This window comes from Natator depressus, chromosome 1 (assembly GCF_965152275.1).
Source record: "Natator depressus isolate rNatDep1 chromosome 1, rNatDep2.hap1, whole genome shotgun sequence".
Classification (NCBI taxonomy): domain Eukaryota; kingdom Metazoa; phylum Chordata; order Testudines; family Cheloniidae; genus Natator; species Natator depressus.
Window position 1 is genome coordinate 195,885,682 of NC_134234.1, and position 24,097 is coordinate 195,909,778.

The 24,097-nt window shown below is 44.3% G+C and overlaps 1 protein-coding gene across 4 annotated transcripts in view; it reads right to left on the reverse strand.

Moving 5' to 3' along the window:
* ST3GAL6 (ST3 beta-galactoside alpha-2,3-sialyltransferase 6) overlaps window positions 1–24,097 on the reverse strand; it is a 96,396-nt gene that overhangs the window by 29,080 nt on the left and 43,219 nt on the right. For all 4 annotated transcript variants that reach the window (XM_074973549.1, XM_074973523.1, XM_074973539.1 and 1 more), the window contains 5 exons: window positions 20,303–20,480; window positions 19,881–19,971; window positions 14,511–14,588; window positions 5,863–5,966; window positions 3,004–3,067 (listed from right to left, as the gene is read on the reverse strand). In XM_074973549.1, the coding sequence (XP_074829650.1) occupies window positions 3,004–3,067; window positions 5,863–5,966; window positions 14,511–14,588; window positions 19,881–19,971; window positions 20,303–20,309 (344 nt within the window). In that variant the 5' untranslated portion in view covers window positions 20,310–20,480. The remainder of the gene's footprint in view (window positions 1–3,003; window positions 3,068–5,862; window positions 5,967–14,510; window positions 14,589–19,880; window positions 19,972–20,302; window positions 20,481–24,097) is intronic.

Consider the following 24,097-nt stretch of genomic DNA (forward strand, 5'->3'; position numbering starts at 1 on the left):
CTGCAAACCCTTACTCAAGTCACTAATTCCACTGATTTCAGTAGGACTACTAATTTGAGGCAGGGTTTGCAAAATAGGCTTTTGCAAAATATGCATTTCAGTTAAGACTGGATTTCAAAACTTCATCACTATAAAAAAACAACACCATTTCCCTCCCCTTTTCTCTCTGGACAGTTTTACCGTATCCCATATAATTTGCTTATTTTTATATAGATTTGAGGTACATGTCTTCATGGCCATGGTCCACTTTATACAAATATAATGTCTGAACCAGAATGAGAAAGATTACTGGACAAATCACTGTATATTTTGAGTAAACAAGGCTAAACTGCAGTAATACTAAATTGTTTAATTACTTATTTGCTGTTCTACATAGGGCTTTTGAGGATTCTTTCCAATGATTAATGTTGTATACTACAGTATCTTATATACACGTACACATATACCCAGAACTCTTAGTTCAGGGGTGGGCAAATCTTTTGGCCCAAGGGCCACATCTGGATATGGAAATTGTTTGGCGGGCCATGAATGCTCATGAAATTGGGGGTCGGGGTGCGGGAGGGGGTGATGGCTCCGGCTGGGGGTGTGGGCTCTGGGGTGGGGCCAGAAATGAGGAGTTCAGGGTGTGAGGGGGGGGGATCCGGGCTGGGGCATGAGGGCTCCAGCTGGAGGTGAGGGCTCTGGAGTGGGCCTGGGGATGAGGGGTTTGGGGTGTAGGAGGGGGCTCCAGGCTAGAACCAAGGGGTTCAGAAGGCAGGACGGGGATCAGAGCTGGGGCAGGGGGCTGGGGCACGGGAAGCAGTCAGGGGTGCAGGCTCCAGGCAGCGCTTACCTCAAGCAGCTCCCGGAAGCTGCGGCATGTTCCCACTCTGGCTCCTATGCAGAGGCATGGCCAGGTGGCTCTTCGTGCTGTGGTTCCCAGCCAATGGGAGCTGCAAGGGTGGCGCTTGGGGCGGGCGCAGCATGCGGAGCCCCCTGGCTGATCCTGATCCCCGCATAGGAGCTGGAGCGGGGATATGCCGCTGCTTCCAGGAACCGCATGGAGCGGCCCCTGACCCTGCTCCCTGGGTGGAGCACGGGAGCGGGGCAAGCCCCAAACCCCGCTCCCCAGAGGGAACTCGAGGCCGGATTAAAATGGCTGGTGGGCCATCTGCAGCCTGTGGGCTGTAGTTTGCCCACCCCTGTCTTAGATACTATAGTGATTCATGCTCTGTACATACCGCACAAATCAGATTAATTAAAATAGAATACGTAGCACCTAGTCATCACATTTAGGCTTATTTAAACTACTGTCTGTTAAGTAACCACACTACTGATTAGTAGTATAAACACAATCTATAATACTGCAACAAAAATGAAAAAACCCTCTAAACATTACACACACACACACCAAATTTTGAGTGGAGAACAATATTAAATGGATAAACAACCATTGTATTACTTTTGATCTATAGTGAGAATTGCTAAATTTAATTTTGCTACCTGGTTTTGCTCTGCTATCAAAATGACTAAAAGACTCTTGACATAGTCACCATAGACACTACTGAATATAATGATCTTCTGAACCAACATCTGTGGGTTTGTTTCCTTCAAGATGCCACTGAGCAGCAGCATGTTCTTTCAACGTGCAAAGTCTTCTGCCATTAAGTAGCTGCCACTCCTCTACTCTATGAGCAGCTTCTGCACTGGTCTCTAGGGGCCAGGTTTTTTTTAAAGTACATCGGCGCCTAAAGATGCAGATAGGAAGCTAGTGGGAACAGGCAGCCTTAGGTGCCTAAATAGTTTACAAATCTGGCCCTTGATCCTCACCTCCCTGACTGAGACTGCCTGATGTCAGACCACCTGTAAGTGAGAACAGGAGGGCTTTTTTTTAAATTGAGAGCTCCCTGGGGGAAAAAAATTGGTCCAATGTTAAAAATGACCATTTTCCTATGTTTAAAACAGGGGCCTAAAATAAGCTAAAGCTTGGGCTTAGCCCCCAGTTTCTTAAGTTACAATATACAGAGTCCAAGCAGTATGTTTAAAATATGCCCTTGGCATTCTGATGCAGAGCAATAATTTATAGCTTAATTTCTTTGAGGACAAAGAGACAAACAAAATAATAAAGTACAATAAGCATTAATATTCTTTGTATCAAAACTTATGTAGTACTTTCCACCTTAACCAGAAATATGGTAACTACACCTTGTTTGGTGTGTGGGGTACAATGACGTGTATGTTGCTTGGTGATTGAGTGTGGTTAGCTAGTTTGAAAATATGCGACCCTACTAAGAAATCAAAGTCCAGAAAAAGTGGTGTCCACCTAGAAGACCTCAAAGGCTAAAACCTAATACATGGTAGTCAATGAGCAATCCACAGAGTGTATTCCATTCCATCCCCATTTCCTATCAATCACTGGATTGCCAGAGACAGTCTTTCGGGGCTCAACATAGGGGAAGAGACTAGGCACATAATAATGAAGCTGAATCTGTATTAGAACTACTAGATTTTTTTAATTTTTTTTTTTTGGTAAATTTCCCCATTATAGACATGGCCACTGTTGGTGATCTGTTGAAAACCCACCTCAACCCTGCCTTCTGAACTGGCTCTAAAATCGTCTTAGGCTGGCCTACACTCAGACTTTTCAATAGGAAAGTCATAATATGGGCTTCAGGAGTAACTGCAATTCTCTAAGGTCAATAAGACTTTAAGGGCAAAGGGCCCATATTCAGTTAGCAACCCCCTAAAGCACTGAACCCTCTTCAGAACAAAATCAAGATTCTAAGTTTACCCACAAGAAGATAATTATTGAATGTTGACCCTACCTGAATTTAAAACTGGGCTTAATTATACAGTGGGACCATTCATATATATTATTATATTGTATATAATATATACAGTGGATCGGATTCTGATCTCAGTCAAACTACTGTATATCCAGAATAACTCCACTGGTCTCACTTTGTGACTGACAGTTACATTGTAAAACACAAGAACAATAACAAAAACAAAAAACAACCTCACCCATCATCTTCACTGAATAGTCCGCAGTTATGCAGTCTTGAAAGGGCTAGGTGAAAATAACTCTCTAGAAAGCAGAAAGTGAAAAAAGGGTTTCATATGAAAGTGGTCAGGGCTTCACAGTGCAGAAATAAACATACCTGATACAGACTAACACAGCTACCATTCTGAAACCTGTCACCTTGACCACAGCATTTTTAGCTAGAATAGCTTTTGTCCATTCATTGTCTGCCCAGAAAATAGAATCAGAACGTTGCCATAATTTAAGACTATATGTTTGTTCACAATACAGTTTTATTACAGCTCCTCCAGGATAAACAGCTGCCTTACCTCCCTCATGCATGCCTGGGTCTGAGAACAGAATGGGATTCATGTTCAGAGACTACAGATCTGAGACTATTAGACACAGATGAATACAGTAAATATGGTGGACCAGAATCCTGGACCAGAATCACAAATGGCATCTTAAAAGGTCCACTGTTAGCCATTTTATCTATCTAAGGTAACTGAATGGCTTTTGATCATCATTAGCATTTGAGTGCCTCAAAGTCTTTAATGAATCCATCCTCCCAACATGACTGTGAAGTAGAGAAAGGATATTACCCTTATTCTACAGATGGGGAACTGAGGCGCAGAGAGATTAAGGCCCAGAATTTTAAAGGTATGTAGGGATTGCTCCAGTCAGCATTGCAAGGCACTTATGACCCATTTCCAAGTGATTTTGGCACCTAAGAGCCTAAATCCCATTGTCTTCCTTCCAGATTTTTAAACAGTGTTTAGATGCCTATCTTTTGATGCCTAAACACTTTTAAAAATCGGGCTACAAATGCCTAAATCATGTTTGAAAATGGGACTTAGCTGTCTAAGTCACTTGGCCTTGTCATAGTGCACATGCAATGCCTAAATCCCTTTAAAAGTCTGGACTTAAGCAACTCGCCCAAGGTCACACAGTGAGTAAGTGGCAAAGCTGAGATGAGAATTTAGTAGTACTTGACTCTTATCTCGCTACACCATAAGAATTCAAGAACATAAGAACAGCCATACTGGGTCAGCCCAAAGGTCCATCCAGCCCAGTATCCTGTCTTCTGACAGTGGCCAATGCCAGGTGTTTCAGAGGGAATGAGCAGAACAGGGCAGTCATCAAGTGATCCATCCCCTGTTGTCCAGTCCCAGCCTCTGGCAGACAGAGGCTTAGGGACACCCAAAGCATGGGGTTACATCCCTGAGCATCTTGGCAAATGGCCACTGATGGACCTACCCACCATGAACATATCTAATTCTTTTTTGAATCCAGTTTTAAATTTTTGCCTTCATAACATCCCCTGGCAATAATTTCCACTGGCTGACCATGTGTTGTGTGAAGAAATGCTTCCTTTTGTTTTAAACCTGCAGCCTATTAATTTTATTTAGTGATTCTTACTCATTGTGTTATGAGTAAATAACACTTCCTTATTTACTTTCTCTACACCAGTCATGATTTTATAGACCTCTATCATATCCCGCCTCAGTCACCTCTTTTCTAAGCTGAAAAGTCCCATTCTGTTTAATCTCCCCTCATATGCAAGCTGTTTCACACCCTTGATCATTTTTGTTGCTCTTCTCTGTACCTTTTCTATTTCTAATCTCTCTCTTTTGAAATGGGGTGACCAAAACTGCATGCTGTATTCAAGGTGTGGGTATGCAATAGATTTACATAGTGGCATTATGATATTTACTGTCTTATTATCTAACCCTTTCCTAATGGTTCCTGACATTCTGTTAGCTTTTTTGACTGCCGCTGCACATTGCATGGATGTTTTCAGAGAACTGTCCACAATGACTCCAAGATCTCTTTCTTGAGTGGTAACAGCTAATTTAGACCCCATCATTTTGTATGTATAGTTGGGATTATGTTTTCCAATGTGCATTACTTTGCATTTATCAAAATTGAATTTCATATGTCATCTTGTTTCCCAATCACCCAGTTTTGTGAGATCCCTTTGTAACTCTTCACAGTCTGCCTGTAACTTAACTATCGTGAGTAATTCTGTATCATCTGCAAACTTTGCCACCTCACTGTTTATTCCTTTTCCCAGGTCACTTACAACTATGTTGAACAGCACTGGTCTCAGTACATACCCCTGGGGAACACAGCTAGTTACCTCTCTCCATTCTGAAAACTAATCTTTTATTTATCCCTTTGTTTCCCATCTTTTAACCCATTACTGATCCATGAGAGGACCTTTCCTATTATCCCGTGACTACTTAGTTTGCTTAAGAGCCTTTGGTGTGGGATCTTGTCAAAACCTTTCCGAAAGTCCAACTACACTATATCCACTGGATCACCCTTGTTCACATACTGCTTCTCTAACAATAGAAGTGTGTATATATTATATAGTACTGTACCTGAATAAAAAAAAGTAAAGATCCATTTAATAATTGATGCTAAGGATGTCCACACTGCACACTAAGCCTGGACTCTGACTCAGGTTTGAGTCCAAGCCCCCCTTCCCTCCACACACAAATCAGTCTGATTCGGGTCAGCAAGCACTCAGGACCCAGGTCCTAAGATCCTGCTAGGGGTTGTGTCAGAGCCAGACTTGGGTCCAAGCCCTGCCACTTTGCAGTGTGGATATAGTCAAGCTGCAGACTCAAGTCAGAAGGTCTGCATAATGTGGTATGGACATGTTAGCACTGCTGTGAGACCCAGGTCATCAACTGTAAACCCAGGTGTACAATGCAATGTGGACACTCAAGTACAGGCGTGGAAACATTGGTGTTCACAAGCCCGGGTCCCACAGACCTAGGCTTAGTGTGCAGTGTAGATATACCCATTGATATAGCTTACATTTAATACTGTACACATCCCTAATAAATACTTACCTGCTCTCTTTATTCCATAAGGTAACTCAATCTTATCATTTCCATTGGACAGTGCTACTTTCATGAAGTCATTAACACATAGGAATGGATATATTTGCTGACCTCTAAGAGAAGGGTGGGAGGGGAGAACAGAAAGTAATTTTAATACAAACACACATGCCCATTTGAATCAACCAACAATGCCAGCAATCACTTTCAAAACCTTTTAAATCATACTTTAAATAGCATGCTATCAGTTTTTTAGAGAGACTAATAAAGGCATGGAAACAGCACAGCCCCTGGAATGGGGAAAAATGTTTTACAATGTAACAGTATCAGAAGTTCAAACAGAAAGAAAGTCAGAGGGACAGATTCTCTGCTGGTGTAAACTGGCTCAGACCCATTGAAATCCATACAGCTGTGCCCCTTCACACCAGCAGATAACTAACCCCAAGTTTGAGAGAGTCTGCAATATGCTACGACAACCACAATTAACTTTGGTTTGAAAATTAAAAAAACTCTTATTCACACTGGAGGCAAAATAGAGGAGATCTAATGAAGGTTTTTAAAAAATTACATGAGAGGGATTTCTCAGAGGTTAACCAGATGCTCTGCTCTGAAGAGATCTCCTTGTGTTCTCTTTAATACGTTTGGAAGGTGCTCAGATTCCATGGTGAGTGGCACTGTGTCAGAACCTGAACAGAGGAGACAGGTTATCTGCTCGTTCAGAGGCTCCTCAATAGCTGTTTAGCAGGATTATATCACACAAAGGAAGAAACTGTATGGAGTAAGTTGCCAAATCAAGTCAAACAAACATACAACTGGTAAATCCAAACCTATAAAGCGCTGAATACCTTCACCTTCCATTGACTTCCATGCACAACGTCCCTTCAATGAGCGTGCATGTGATTTGACTTCAGTAAGAATTGAGGACATGCAGCACCTCACAGAAGATGCTCTGCAGCTTGCAGGATCAGGCCTTAGATGAGGAGGTTACTTACCTGTAACTGGAGGTTCTTTGAGATGTGTGGTCCCTATCTGTATTCCACTGAGGGTTTACGCATGAGCACCACGTGTCCAGAGCTGGAGAATTTGAAAGTAGTAGTGTCCGTTGGTCCATGCATGTGCCATTGCTTAACCTCATAGTTTCCTTCGAGGCGATAAAGGGCTGGCTGGACCAACCATGCTCCGGTTCCTTCTCCACTGCAAATCAAACAGATCCACAGTAGAGGAGATGGAGGGTGGAACTGGAATACAGATAGGGACCACATATCTTGAAGAAAAAATGGTTACTCCTCTTCTCATAACTGTTTTTCTTCGAGATGTGTGGCTCATATCCATTTCAATTAGGTGTGTGCGCACTGCGTGCATAGTTGTCAGAAACTTTTTCCCCTAGCAGCACCCATCGGGTCGGCTGTGGAGCCCCCTGGAGTGGCACCTCCATGGCACACAATATATGACCCTGCTGACCTGGCGCCTCCTCAATTACTTCTTGCCGGTTACTCCGACAGAGGGGAAGGCGGGCAGTTTTGGAATGGATATGAGCAACACATCTCGAAGAACAGTTATGAGAAGGTGAGTAACCATTTGTTCTTCGAGTGATTGCTCGTATCAATTCCAATTAGGTGACTCCCAAGCTTTAACACTGTCCTGCAACTGTAATTCATTTGTTGTCAGGAATTCATGCCTGTTTGGGAAAATGTCAGTGTTGTTTTCCTCCACTCAGCGAGCCCAGAATTCCAGCTTTTTTTCAGCATCGACTTCAAATAGGTGATCCTATCAGTGATTCCATAACTCCAACCCCACAGCCTTTGAAGTCCTAGATTTAGATCATTCAGGCGAGAGAATATATATATGACAAGTATCCCAATCGTGAAAGCCAGACTGAATCATGCAGATAGTGAGGGAGAGGGAATGGGTGGTCTGTAAAGAATACCTTGATCTCAGAGTGAAGTTCCAAGAAACTTGCCATGGCCTGGCCTCATGACAGCCATCGAACCTCCATGTGGAGCGATAGATTGACGTGCTCACTCCCCATCTCATAACAGAGTGGAAAAGATTTAGGAATTCAAGGGATGAGCTTTTATAAAGTTTACCATCTTCACAGCGTTGTCCAGAAGCCCACATCTAGCACATGGGGTCCTTATATTCCCCTATCGCGACGATTGGCTACTAGCAGCGCGATCAAGAGATGTGGCTCAAGCCTCGACCTCCATGTTACTCAGACTCATTTTCTCCCTGGGTGTAAGTGTAAATGTCAAAAAATCAACTTTGGTGCCCACACAGTCCCTGGATTTCATAGGGACCTTTATCAACATGGTCTCAGCATGAGCCTACCTGCCAAGGGACAGATTCCAGATCCTGCAGGAACTTGTCGCCCAATTAGTTAACAGTCCTTTTGTTCTGGTCAGGACTTGCCTATCCCTCCTTGGCCACCGCCTTCACTGTCTTCAGCTGTGGCTCCAGAGAGTCTATTCACTCAAGTGACATACCATGGACTTTCTGCTGACAATCCCCCAAAGTGCTCTCTTTCCTCCAACGGTGGACAGATCTGAGGCCAGAGGTGGGCCACTACCACAGAGAAAACTTTGGTGAAGACCCATGGAGCAATAGTAAGTCCAAATGGTAGGATCTGATAATGGAAGTGCTGAGGGCCTACCGTGATCCCAAGAACCTTCTGTGGGTTGGATGGATGTCTATGTGAAAATAGGCATCCTACATATCAAGAGCCATAAACCACATGCCTCTTTCTCTTTCTAGTGCCAGCATGATGGCTGCTAAGGTGAACATATGAAATTTGGGTTTGCAGACGAAGCAACTGAGATGGTGGAGGTCCAGTATTGATCTCCACCCGTCCTTCTTGGGTACCAGAAATAAGTGGAATAGAACCCCATGCTCTGATAGTTCAGAGGAATGTGTTCTATCAGTCCCCTCCGCAGTCAAGAGTCTACCTCTAGAGTGAGTATGCTGTCATGGGTGTGGTCCCTGAGGAGGGATTGGGGAAGGGGATGTGGATGAGGTAGCTTTGTGAACTCGATTGTATAGTCATGTCGAACATCATCCAGGACCCACACATCTGTTGTTATTGCACTCCAAGCTGGTAAAAAGAGTGCTAGACCACCCTGAAGGGGGTAGGTCAGGTGCATGGCAGGAGGCATGGTGGTTGGTGGCTCTCTAGGTGCATTCAGAAGTATCGCTTCTGAGAGAAATGAGCATGTGATGCTGACGGCTGTGAAGATGGTCCAGTAGGACGGGATCTCTGGGTCTTCTGTCACTTGCAAGGTGGTTTATAGGGTTGTTGGTGGAAAAACTGGGGAGTCCTGAACCATTGTGCAGGTGGTAGAATTTTCTTTTGGGTGCAGGGGTATACATACCCAGAGATCGTAACATGGCTCTAGAATCCTTGAGGAAATGAAGGGAACTGTTAGAATTCTGGTTAAACAGGGGAGACTCATTGAAAGGGAGGTCCTCTATGGTATTTTGTACCTCCCTGGGGAAATCAGATGAATGCAGCCACAATTCTCTCTGCACAACCATTTCCATAGCCATTGTGCGCGAAGATGTATCCACTGCATTTACAGCAGATTGAAGCGCTGTTCTTGACGTCTGTTCAATCTGTGACAAGTTTGCCCTCGTCCAGGATAGCCTGGTAATGGGCTCAATCTTTGCCAGTAAAGTTCTCCAATTTACTGAGAAAATCATATTTGGCCAACAAGACCTGGTAGTTCGAGATCCAAAATAGGAGGCTAGCCAACGAGAAAACGTTGCAACCCAAAAGGTCCAGCCACTTGCCCTCCTTGTCTGCCGGAGTGGAGCGTGGGTGCTGTCACTTGGCCCGCTCCATTGTCACTCGGATCATGAGGGAATTGAGTGGGAGGTGGGAGAATAAAAACCCAGACCTCTTATCTGGTACGTAATACCTTTTTTCTGCCCCCTTTGGGTTAGGTGTGTAAATGGTCAGGGTACACCAAACAGTTCGAGCCGGCTGAAGAATGGCATCATTGATTAGTAGAGCAATTCTGGTCAGTACCAAGGCATGAAGGATGTCCGGAAGCTAATGCTTCTTGTCTTGTACCTCTTCCAATGGAATATGAAGGTCCTCAGACACCCTGTGTAGGAAATCCTGGAACTGGCAGGTGTGGGAGAAGCTGAGGTCGCAGCAGCATCTGGAGAGGATGATGGGAATCATTCCTGTTCAATACTGTCAGAACTGGACTGAGTGGTTCATCCTCAAAAACTGTTTCCAAACACCTACTTGAGGGTGCCCCAAGCAGGGATGGGGTGAACCCTCTCTTGCTGAATGGGAAGGCTACAAAGGAGGACATTGAGTCCAGGACCCCCAATATGGCCAACAGGATGGATCCTGCGGATGCTGCAGAGAGCCCCATGGAGTGAGATACCAGTGGCTCCTCTGTTGGGGGAAAGTAGGGTACCGCCACGAAGCTGGTGGTCTCTTAGGGCACTTGTATTGGTGGTAGGAGATGAGTGGCCTTTGCACTTCATCTGAATCCTCCAATGATGAAAACTCGGATCCCAGTTCCAATGTTGGTACCATTGGAGCTGGTGGACCATATAAACTGTAGGCAAATAGGTGGAAGCGTAAGTTGCCCAAGGTAAGCCCTGGGTTGGAGATCGTACCTCAACAGGCACAGGCAGCAGAGTAAGGCATGGAGATCTTGGTTCCCCCAGGGCGAAGAGTTCATGTTGCTCTGGCGTCATTTCCAACCTCCCTGTAGCTAGAACAGGAGCAGAGGACTGTCTTGAAATCGACGGTTCCCTTGAGTTAAGCGGAGCCGACTTGGAAGGCATGTGTGGCTCAGTGCTTGGTACCACTGATCTGTGTGATTTCTTGTCTTGCTTGCAAGCCTTGGAACACACCATTTCTCCATGGCTGGAACTCATGTAAGGTGCATGGAGGAAGACTTACCACACCATGCTTATGTGCATGCTTCCTTGCCTCCTGACGAGGCCCCAGCATGGGGTCCGTAGTACTGGTACCATCGAAACAAGACTCAATCTTCATGGTCAGAGGCATGCTCCTAGGATTCTCAGGCCGATGCACGGGGGGCGCTCCCCAGCCTGGATCTGACTGTAACCTCATGGCAACCTCCATGAGGTGCTTCTTGAGGCAGAGAACCAGGTATGGCTTGGGAAGGACAGGCAGATACTGCACCTTGATGAAATGTGGGCTTCTCCCAAGCAGTAAGTAGAGGCAGTATTGGTGCTTGTTGCTAACTGAGAAGAAACATGGAAAGGAGGCGCAGATCTTGAACCCAGTCATCTTCAGCATAATCCAATACTTAGGCATGGGGGTGGCGTGGGGGGGTGGGTGAGGGGGTACGGCACCGGTAAGTAGATTCCCCAAAGTCTCTTATCTCTTAAAAATGATGACTATACACTAAACTACACTAAAAACAGCAAAAACCAGAATAAAACTAACTATATGCAATTGTAAAACTATTTTATTTATTTATTTTTTAAGCGCATCACAGACTACAAGACACTAGCAGCTCTGACCTGGACCATACAGCAATGAGAAGAAACTGGAGGCACGGTCAGTCAACCCTGCCCTTTATCACCTTGGAGGAAACCATGAAGCGAAGCAAGGGTGAATGAGCAGACCATTCAACCTTCAAATTCTCCGGCTCTAGGCGCATGCATAAACCCTCAGTGGAACGCAACAGGGACCATCATTCAAAGAGCAACAAAGCATTAAAATGACAATGGAGAAATGATTGGTGAATATTGTCATAAGGAGGGAGCCTAGTGTAACAGCTGTACGGACACATAGGCAGAGCAGTGTTCATTGGGACTTGTTAGTTCAGGGCTTGCTTTTATGTTCTGCAGAATAAATACTTCCATCATAGTTTAATGAGTCAATATTGCTACTTCCTAAAACAAACATCATATATTTTTAATGTTAATAAAGCATTTGACAGTATTCTAACAACAAAAGAAAACTATGGATAAGTTATTTTATCTGAAATAAAGAGACCAACCTGGATATGACACCAAACCCTACAAGTCAATATTATGGTGTCGCTTTAGTAATAAAGCTCTACTGTTCGGGGGCAGATGGAGCTTACTCCTTCCAAAGTGGACCTTAATTCTTCACTCTGTGATGTGAATGCACCTGGTTTCTTTCCAGTGCCTAGTTCCATAAGGTTAAAAATCTTTTCATCCCTCCAATCTAACAAGTGACATAAGTGGAGGATCTGGCCCTTGTAAATCAGCTCCAAAGTGGAGCTATGATAATTTACTCCAGCCCAGGATCTGGCTCAGCATCCTAATTCTACTCCTGGGGGAATTCTGCGTGACTGCACACCTGCAGAAAACACCTCTGACACCCCCCAACCCCCCATATTCCTGTGCTTCCCTGCAGAAAACAGCAGGGAAGCAAAGGGAAGCCACAACAGTGAGTGCAGGCAGTGGGTCTGGGGAAGGGGCAGTGGGGAAGGAAGGGGTGGGGGTGGAATAGAGCGGGGGAGGGGAATGTGGGAGTGAGGAGAGGGAGATGGAGAAGAAAAGGGGATAGGGGAATCGTGGGGGGAAGCAGGAGCCTGGCATGTAGCATCCCCTTGGCAGCAGCTGGGGCTGCCCCATTACGCAGGCCCATCAAACCCTCACCCTGACAAGCCCTACCCCCCTACACATGGATCCCTCCGACGAGCCCCCCACACTCAGACCCCCACCTCACTGATCCCCAAGCAGCTGCACCTGGAGCCCCACCCCATCAAGCCCCACTCCCCCAGCACCTGACCTCTCCACTGAGCCCCCCACACCCGGACCCCCTCTCCTGAGCCCCAACCACCTTCACCTGGATCCCCTGCATAGTCCCATTGCCCCTCCACCCAGAACCCCACAATGAGTCCCTGTGCATCTAGATCTCCCACTGAGCCCCCTGCACCCAGATTGTCCCACACAGAAACCTCTCACCCCACACCTGGATCCTCCCACTCTAAGCCCCTCCACACTTGGATTCTGCTGGGCTGAGCCTGCCCACCCACACTTGGTGCACCTGGCACAGAGGGGTAGGGCCCTGGGGTGTTTCTGGGGCAGGCCCAGCCCTTGCACCATGTCAGGGTCAGGTGCAGCCTCACTGCCTAGTCCCTGTACCGGGGGAGATGGGGGCTTCAGGGTGATCTCCCACTTCAGTGCAGCCAGTGGCCTGTGCTCCTCACTGCCATGCTGGAGCCACATTTATTTATTGACAAATAAAATTTGCAGAATTTTGCAGAAGTTTAAAATATTCTGCGCATAATTTTTAATTTTTTGGTGCAGAATTCTCTGAGGAGTAATTTAATTCTTCTTCCCTTTTACCTCTCAAATTACAATAAAACCAAAATACCTGTACTTTTGCTTCCTTAAATGGAGTAGAAGCTGTTGTGTTATGCCTGAGGATGAAGCTAATCAAACATTCCTTGTGCACCAAGGAGAGATGGAAAGTAAACCATCAGTAACCCACTTTTTTAGTTCATGGAAATACAGACATTAAAACTCACATATTTCATTAAAGGTGGAATTAATTTTGACTCATTTGATGCATTGATTTCCAGAATAAGTTGGAGCTCTATCTTCAATGTGATGTGAGTTTCAAGAATAAAAGTATACTTCCATTAAAAAACAAACTAAACAGAACCATACAGGTCCTTGAGGTCCTTATTCAGTCCTAAATTGAACTGAGATTTATCGTTTAGATTAAATTCATCCAGTATTTTCTATGCATATGGTGTCCGTAGGCAGATAATTTCCCCAAATGTATTTGTTGTTCAAAATTTACCCAACAAATTTTATTTCATTCTTAACTCTATGGATTGATCAGACCGTTCACCATGTGTACTCAAGTCCATTTTCACAAATTTGAGCTGTGGTAGTTAGAAATAATACCATGTAACTAATCCTGTTTCCTGATTGGATGAGCACATTTTCTGGCCTTTGAACTAGAGACAATTCCACTGAGTTGTAGGTATTGCCACAGAATGTTAAGAAAGCATCTCCAAATGTTGGGCTTTTAGAGCCCATATCAATACCCACTCAAGTCAGCGGTGATATTCCCCCTAACTTCAGTGAGCTTTGGATCAGGCCCTAAATGCACAAAAATCTCCCTGGATTACTGTCCGAGTAACATCCCAAGTAAAATTCTGTCCTCAGTTATAGCCATGCAACCCCACTGCCTTCAGTGAGGGTAGAATCGGACCCGGGGCTTTAGCCTATTGATTGGCGTGTGATAGGTTTACAGTTTCATAGGTTGATTTTTAGAGATGCTGAAAGCAACTGTGGAAGCACAGCTCCCTGAAAAATCAGAGGAAGCCCCTGAATGACTGCGTTCTAGAAACAAGGGCTTTATTTACTGTACAAGCATGAAAAGCTGTTATATTGTGTGTCTCCATTATGGAAATAAATTCACTATTATTAAATAATTAAATATAATTCTTTATTCAGTACAGATTCATAAGTATGTTCTGGCTGCTTTGTGCCGCCCTGGGGATGTAAAGTGACCACACAGCTGCTCTGTGTGGACAGAGTGGCACAAAGCAGCTCATGTGTACTCAGGAAACTGACCCTGAGGGTCACATCTGATCGGGTAGTTAAGATGAAAAATATGAACGGTCAAAATGTGTTGATAACTAAAATCTCTCTTCAGTTAGCACAACCTCATTTGGACTTACTTCAATAAAGACGCAAATGGTGGCTCCAATTTACACATTTCTAGTCCAGTTTTTCTTCGTATAGCTGTAGGCGGCAGCCTAAAAGAAAAGAATATTAAAGAAGTAATATAAATTGAACAGGCAACTAAAGCAGGCGGCAGTGACAGGGTGGGAAACTTTGACAATCAAGTTCAATACATCGATTTTTAGTTCTACTGATGTCAATAGATCCCACCAATGAATAAAACACAAATGTAGGATCAAATAAAGGTTTGCAAGTAAATCTTCTGGTTGCTTTCACATTAATTTTGCTACTTAATACTATGCTTCTCACTGGTAAGACTTTTATCATTCAGTGCTGCTCCAAGATACCTATCTTCATTACCTAGTAGTTATTGAAACTGCTACAACTGGAGATCAGGTGTTAGGGCCCTGTGTGGAGATACATAACTCTTTTGCTGACTCACCCTGATAGCCACACCAGGTGGGGTCTTACTAGTTCTACTTAAAAACATAAACATTGAGTTCTTCTGTGAGAAGAGAGAGTGCATGGGGAGGGGAGGAGGAAATCCTGCATGGAGAAATCAGCCCATTCAGAATAAAGCTTGAGGGAGAAGGCCTGGATACATGAAAGGGCTTAGGCATTTGCAATACTGAGCATTGCAATGCCTAACTTTTAGGTGTCTAGAAAAAAAAAATCACCGGAACAACAATGGGATCCATAAAATGCAAGCTAGGCACCTTGGCTCCCTATACAATGAATGGGGAGAGATAGGTGTCTTAGAATGCATTCCACATAAGCCAACATGCTAGGCGTGGTGCCACCTAAGCTAGTCAATGGGAGATGCTGACAAGAGAGTGTGTCCTAGCCCTCCTCCTCTCCTGGAGATAGGCTACTAAATCCAGGCTGCAGGGAGGCGCCTATCTCTGCTAGTGATCAACAACCGGGAAACCCTCTTCTGGAGTTAGGTGGCTTACATGCCTAAGACATTTCTTGAGAGAATGAATTAAGCATCTGACCAAGTCCATGTAAAATGGAGGAAGGGGAGGACCTCCCTTTCTTCCTTTAGCTCAGTGGTTAGGGTACTCATCTGGGATGTGGAAGATGCCTGGTTCAAATCCCCCCACTCTGCCTGATAAAAACAAGGGATTTGAACAAGGGTCTGCCATCTCTCAGGTGAGTGGTCTAGAGCCACTGGATTACAGAGTGAGTCTCTCTCTAGCCCAATTAATATTTAAATTATTTCCTTACAGTGGAACAACTTCAAACAGGAGAGATTGGGATGATTCACATCAGAATTGTCCACAGCCCAGTGGTTAGAACACTCACCTGAGAGGCAACAGACAGACCCCTGTTCAAATCCCCACTCTTTATCAGGCGGGGGGGACTTGAAGCAGGGGTCTCCCACATCTTGGGGGTGAGTAACTAACCACTGGACTGGAAGGTCCTTTCCCCTTCCTCGAATTGTTTGGTATAGAGCTAGGTGGTCTCTGATGCTTATCAGTTCAGGTCTGGCCGGCTAGATAGGTGTTCTGCCGCCTGTCTTCCCCTTGTTTGTGGATCATGCTGGAGCGTAAGTGGGAGACAGGTGTCCGGACGCGTAGAGTGAAGCAGCAGTGTGCATGCTCAGAGATAGAAACATGGGTGTCTAAAGAACTTTACTGCAAATCTTATGCACCAAATGAGTTTAGGTGCCTACAGGGTTAGGCAGCAGCAGAGAGTGGGTTTTGTGGAGCACAGTGGTGCTTAAAAATGGGACTTAGGCACCTAAATATCTTTGTGGGTTCAGGCCTAATGTTTACATTTGTAAGCACATTTCTGCCTTAGTTTATTTAAGAAGGCAAAGCCCAGGAATGAAAGTGGGGTTCACTTTCTGCAATATCTGTTGTGTGTGTGCTGTGTTAGGAGCAGGCAGGTGAAACCACCCATTTACAGTTGCATAATCAAATGCAAAATGATGTTCTGACTTCAAGTTGCCACAGAGCACTTCTGACAAACCAAACTAAGGGAAATACTATATGGGTTTAAAAAAAAAATTAACCACTGAGTTCATGGTTTTATAGCACAAACCACATAAACACCATCTGGCAGATCAGACTTAAATAGAAGTGGAAGGCTATGTGCGGCCACAGTTCTGGAGCGGACACCCACATTTGTGCTTGAAACTTAATTATAGGTGTTTGCTTCCACAATAAACTCATGCACCCAGTTCCCTGAGGTGTTTGTACACATGCATGTGTGAGTTTTTCACATGTAGGCAGCTCTTCAGGCTTTGACAATTTGGCCTTATTTGTCATAAAATGACACGTAATAGTGTTTAAGGTAGGTGGGAACTAAAGACCATCAAATCTAATCCTTCAGAAGGAAGTGTCTTTAAATCAAGGTGGATTGATTTAAGTCAAAGTGATTTAGATCACCAGTTTTAATCATGCTTTAAATCAGCAAGCAGGAAACTTGATTAAAATAATTGATTTAAATCTTATTTTGCATGTGTACTTTTTAGTTATTTTCCATTAAAGGTTGATTTTCATTAGTTGGTAACTATTAAAACATTTTTTTGATTTGCAACTAAACAGAGCATTTACACTAAATTTAAGAACATAAGAACGTCCATACTGGGTCAGACCAAAGGTCCATCTAGCCCAGTACCCTGTCTTCTGATAGTGGCCAATGCCAGGTGTTTCAGAGGGAATGAACAGAACAGGTAATCATCAAGTGATCCATGCATAGGCACAGACTCCATGGGTGCTCCGCGGCTGGAGCACCCATGGGGAAAAATTGGTGGGTGCTCTGCACCCACCGGCAGCCAAGCTCCCTGCCCCGCCCCCCACCCCAGCTCGCCTCTACCTCCTCCCCTGAGCACACCATCCCCGATTCTCCTCCCAGCGCTTGCTGCAGCGAAACAGCTGTTTCGCGGAGTAACATGCTGTGGGAGGGAGGGGGGGAGGAGCAGGAACGCGGCGCACTCAGGGGAGGAGGTGTGGAAGAGGTAGCGCCAGGATTTGGGGAAAGGGTTGGAATGGGGACAGGGCATGGGCGGGAGGGGGCAGAGCAGGGGTGGGGTTGGGGCAGAGGGGCCACGAGCACCCACCAGCACCAGGAGAAGTTGGCGCCTATGGATCCATCCCCCGTCGCCCATTCCCAGCTTCTGGCATACAAAGGCTAGGGATGCTTCAGAGCATGGTTTTACATCTCTGTTCATTTTGGCTAATAGCCATTGATGGAGCTATCCTCCATGAATTTATCTAGATCTTTTTTGAACCCTGTTACAGTCTTGGCCTTCACAACATCCTCTGGCACAGATTGACTGCACTTTGTGTGAAGAAATACTTCCTTTTGTTTGTTTTAAACCTGCTGCCTATTAATTTCATTTGGTGACCCCTAGTTCTTGTGTTATGAGAAGGAGTAAATAACAATTCCTTATTTTCTTTCTCCACACCAGTCATGATTTTCTAGACCTCTATCATATCCGCCCCTCAGTCATCTCTTTTCCCAGCTGAGAAGTCCCAGTCTTATTAATCTCTCCTCATACAGAAGCTGTTCCATACCTCTAATCATTTGTTGCCCTTTTCTATACCTTTTCCAATTCCAATATATCTTTTTTGAGCTGGGGCGACCAGATCTGCATGCAGTATTCAAGATGTGGGCGTACCATTGATTTATATAGAGGCAATATGATTTTTTCTGTCTTATCTATCCCTTTCTTAATGATTCCCAGCATTCTGTTCGCATTTTTGACTGCCGCTGCACATAGAGTGGATGTTTTCAGAGAACTTTCCACAATGACTCCAAGATCTCTTTCTTGAGTGGTAACAGCTAATTTAGACCCCATCATTTTATATGTATAGTTGGGATTATGTTTTCCAATGTGTGTTACTTCGCATTTATCAACATTGAATTTCATCTGCCATTTTTTTGCCCAGTCACCCAATTTGTTACTTCTTTATATTAACCAGGAGGATACACAATATCTATACACATTTAAGAAATTATATAACTTGACATACACTTATTCAGATTATTAATTTTTTACCTGTCTCTGCCACATCCCAGGAAGTGCTTTAACCACTGGGCAAAATGTTTTTAGGTGGGCACCACCACTTTCTCCTCTGGCCCTTTTGTTTGGAACTAGGGCAGGCACCTAACTCATTCCAGCAAGAAGCAATTAAATCACCTAAGCCACCTGAGTCCAGATACTGGGTTCCCATTAATGGATTGCAAGCAGAAATTGTCATCTATGTCCAGGCTGCAGGGAGGTGCCTATCTTCATGAGAGGGACAGGGCTTAGCACATCCTTCCAGTCAGCATCTCCCATTGGCTAGTTTAGGCAACTCGACATCAAGCGTGCAGTCTTCTATGGATCTCCCCCCATTCATTGTAAAGGGCACCTAGATGCTTAACTCAAACTTTGTAGATCACAGTGTTGTTCCTGTGATTTTCTAGGAGAGCTCAAAGTTAGGTGCTGTGACACTAAAGCCTTGGCTACACTTACAGATGTACAGCGCTGTGAGTTAAACCCACCTTCGTACAGCTGAGTAGGGAAAGTGCTGCAGTCTGTCCACACTGACAGCGCACTGTCATGGCCGCATTTGCAGCATTTGCAGTTGCATTGGGAGCAGTGCATTATGGGCAGCTATCCCAGCATTCAAGTGGCCGCAACATGCTTTTCCAATGGGGAGAGTGGGGTGGAGTGTGACAGGGAGCGTGGGGGGAGAGAGCATGGGGTTTTGGGGTGCTGAGAGTGTGTCAGCGAGCTATCTTGTAAGTACAGACCCCCCCCCTCCATACCCGCCCCTCTCTCTCTCACTCACTGAAAGCAAACAGCAGCTATTTCTTTTTTTCTCATAGGCGAGATAAGCAGCCATTCCCCAAAACGGATCCCAACCCCACCCCCCGCCTCTCTCTTCAAGCAAACATTAGCTGTTGGCACTCCAACGGAGCCCCCTGCCTGCCTCTCACTCATTCAAAGCAAACAGTAGCTGTGCTTGTTTTTTTGATAAGCAGCCCCCCGAAACGGAGCTTTGAAACGGCACTTCCGCGTCCAGAGTTCACAACAAAACAAGAGAGGACACTTCAGTTAAAAGGGTTATGGGGAGTTTCCGGAGGTCAATCAGTGCGTAATCACGTTACTCCCCGTTTACACTGGAGCTGGAGCATCTCAGCCAATGCGCAACAGCTGTTAATCCTCTCGGGGAGGTGGAGTACCAGCAGCGCTGTAGCCGTGGAGACACAGCGCTGTACATGCCTTGCCAGTGTGGACGGGGAGTGACATACAGCGCTCTGGGCGGCTTTATTGCACTGTAACTCGCAAGGGTAGCCAAGGCCAGAGCGTTGTAACACCTAAATCCCTTCATGGATCCCACCATCATCCCAGCAGAAATTAAACTTACAAATAGACATTTGTCTTCCACAGAAGTATACCATACATAACAGCAGCAGCCAGGAAAATCACCAGCAGAATCCGTTTCATGACTGGCAGACCTGAAGTGCAATAAGATAAAACACTTTTGGTTTACACTTATTTCCACAAACATATTTTGATGAATGGTGCAAACTGTCAACATCACTATTAACTGCATTTAATTCAGTCAAAATGGTTCCTCAGGCCTTAAAAAATCTGCAAATAGGGTTACTGGGTCCCTTAAGTTTAGGGATTCAAGAGTTCAGTAACAGCAACTGAATGCTATGTTCCTCTGCATTTATAAACATGAATATTCCACTGTGATAGTATAAACTTATTGATTTGCTTAGTTCAACAAATATACTGGCTAATGGCATTGAAATAGGCCAGGATATGATCTCAGAAACCTACCGGTCATATTGCTAACTTTTAATTGATACCGCCTTGTTCTTTTTCCCCCATCACATTTTAATAAAGTCAGGCTTTGATCAATGGAATGTCCAAAGGCATGTTGGGATTGGCTTCTTGGGCCTTCTTAATGATGTCACAGCCGTCCTCTAATTTCCATCAGTTCAGGACAGTGACTGCACTGTGGAGAGAAGAATGCTACTCATTATTTTAAATGGGTAGGAGGAAAACTTAGGTCCAAGTTCAGGAGAGCACTCAAGCACCTACTTAATTAGGGAGGAATAGCAGGAAAAGATTAAAAATAAAATAAATAAATAAATAAATAGAAGTTAAAGTTTTCACCTAATTTAAGTGGTTTAAGAAAACAATCAAAATTAAAAAGCAGCTGGGCCAGACCAAGGGAAGTGGTGGAAGAGGAAAAGTGACAGTTTCAAATGAACCATCCTTCAAATTACCACACTGCCCTTTCAACAGCTATCAGTATGTCGTCTGCCACTGAATCCTCTGAAAGTAGCTGTTTGGCCACAAAATGATGTGGAAATTTGCAAAAGAAAGATGTACTCTTCTATTATTTTCACTTTTCCCTCTACCATGAAAAGTCATTCTCAGTAGGCCGATATGTTGCATATGTGGCCCTCATGCTTTTTACATGTTTTTGAAAAAGAGATTTAATGCTAATGAACCATACTCTAATAGAAATCAGTTACACCAATATACACATATTGGTATATTTCTCAGGTAGCTGAAAGTGCTCTGCCTTTGGCCTTGTAACTCTATGAACATCCTGCTGTGGCTTGTTTTAAGCAGCACTAGGCTTGGTTTGTTTTTGTTTTCCTAGCAGTTTTAAGACACCTGAATTACATCTCCCTGACTCATAACAAACATACAAAAGGTGATTGTATGACCCTAATGCATTATACTGCTACATCCTATTGCCATATCCAGATTACTGCAGCATGAAAACACACAGAAAGCTGAATGACAAAAGTATTACAGTACATATAGGCCTTGATCCTGAGGGAGGATCCATGCACCTGCTCAGAAATCCATTGAGTTCAAGACCCTTCCTCATGGATCTGATTACAGGATTGGAGCCACAGTTTGTAATGGCATCCATAGGTAAGGAACTCATGCAATAAACAAATTATATTTCAAAGAAAGGAAGGACATGAGATCACCGCCGACATTGCCTTGCTTTACTGTTTTGAATTGTATTATTAGCCTAGACTGCTCTTTCAACATCAACCCCTCACATATCACCCTCCCCTAGCATCTCCTCCACACATTTAACTTAATCCAGACTGCATGCTTTTTGCCACAGTCCAGTCTTCTTCCATTTTAGGGGTACAAAGTGAAACTCTGATTTCCACAAGCCCTTCTCTAAAGCTGCAAGGAAACTATATCCAGCATAGCCTGTTTGTTAGCAATGCTCTATATAAGTACAGAATGTCAGGTATGGGACTCTTTTGCAAGGAAACGAACACAATGATGTGTTAGGTTTCAGAGTCGCAGCCGTGTTAGTCTGTATCCGCAAAAAGAAAAGGAGTACTTGTGGCACCTTAGACACTAACAAATTTATTTGAGCACAAGCTTTCGTGAGCTACAGCTCACTTCATCTGATGCATTCAGTGGAAAATACAGTGAGGAGATTTATATACACACAGAACATGAAAAAATGGGGGTTTATCATGCACACTGTAAGGAGAGTGATCACTTAAGATGAGCTATTACCAGCAGGAGAGCGGGGGGAGAGGGGGGAACCTTTTGTAGTGATAATCAAGGTGGGCCATTTCCAGCAGTTGACAAGAACGTCTGAGGAATGGTGGTGGTGGTGGTGGGGGATAAACATGGGGAAATAATTTTACTTTGTGTAATGACCCATCCACTCCCAGTCTTTATTCAAGCCTAAGTTAATGGTGTCCAGTTTGCAAACTAATTCCAATTCAGCAGTCTCTCATTGGAGTCTGTTTCTGAAGTCTTTTTTATTGAAGAATTGCGACTTTTAGGTCTGTAATCGAGTGATCAAAGAGATTGAAGTGTTCTCCGACTGGTTTCTGAATGTTATAATTCTTGATATCCGATTTGTGTCCATTTATTTTTTTACGTAGAGACTGTCCAGTTTACCCAATGTACATGGCAGAGGGGCATTGCTGGCACATGATGGCATATATAACATTGGTAGATGTGCAGGTGAATGAGCCTCTGATAGTGTGGCTGATGTGATTAGGCCCTATGATGATGTCCCCTGAATAGATATGTGGACACAGTTGGCAACGGGCTTTGTTGCAAGGATAGGTTCCGGGGTTAGTGGTTTTGTTGTGTGGTATGTGGTTGCTGGTGAGTATTTGCTTCAGGTTGGGGGGCTGTCTGTAAGCAAGGACTGGCCTGTCTCCCAAGATCTGTGAGAGTGATGGGTCATCCTTCAGGATAGGTTGTAGATCCTTGATGATACATTGGAGAGGTTTTAGTTGGGGGCTGAAGGTGACAGCTAGTGGTGTTCTGTTATTTTCTTTGTTGGGCCTGTCCTGTAGTAGGTGACTTCTGGGTACTCTTCTGGCTCTGTCAATCTGTTTCTTCACTTCAGCAGGTGGGTATTGTAGTTGTAAGAACGCTTGATAGAGATCTTGTAGGTGTTTGTCTCTGTCTGAGGGGTTGGAGCAAATGCAGTTGTATCGTAGAGCTTGGCTGTAGACAATGGATCGTGTGGTGTGGTCTGGATGAAAGCTGGAGGCATGTAGGTAAGTATAGCGGTCAGTAGGTTTCCGGTATAGGGTGGTGTTTATGTGACCATCACTTATTAGCGCTGTAGTGTCCAGGAAGTGAATCTCTTGCGTGGACTAGTCCAGGCTGAGGTTGATGGTGGGATGGAAATTGTTGAAATCATGGTGGAATTCCTCAAGGGCTTCTTTTCCATGAGTCCAGATGATGAAGATGTCATTAATGTAGCGCAAGTAGAGTAGGGGCATTAGGGGACGAGAGCTGAGGAAGCATTGTTCTAAGTCAGCCATAAAAATGTTGGCATACTGTGGGACCATGCGGGTACGCATAGCAGTGCCGCTGATTTGAAGGTATACATTGTCCCCAAATGTGAAATAGTTATGGGTGAGGACAAAGTCACAAAGTTCAGCCACCAGGTTTGCCGTGACATTATCGGGGATACAGCTATCAAAATAGAGACTCTCTGACCCACCCACCTACACAGCAGAAGACAATGATACATTGGTAAGTAACAAATACTAAGAGCCTGATTCTCCTCCCACTTCAATCAGTGCACATCAGGAGTGAATCAGCTGAAGACAATGGGTCAGATTTCAGCAGTAGCAAATCACTGACTTCACTGATTTCATTGACTTCAGTGAAGCTGTGCCAATTTATATCAGCTGAGGATCTGGCCTAGTGGAATCAGAACTGTGTAAAAGCAGTGCAAATAAGAGGCAAATCAGTCCCTAAACGCTTTTGTTAGAACTAATAATGAATTCTAAATAGAAAAAAAAGTTGAATTCTCAGCTCATAAACTATATTTCAGTTTAGATTTTAAGCATTGGAAAATGTTTATCTACGTTTTTAATAACTACTTTGTACCCCTTTACCCTTGCAAAGAAATTTACTAAACAAAAGAACACAAGTCAGTCATACTCAAAAGGCATATTACAAAATGTCACTATTTTCATTTATATAGAAATTCCATATGGAACAGCTATGTTAAAAGACCATCACCAAGGTTGCAAAGTGAAGCACTCAGAAGTTAGACAATGCCAGAATTAAGGGTTGCTCATGCAACCTTAACCTTGCCCCTTT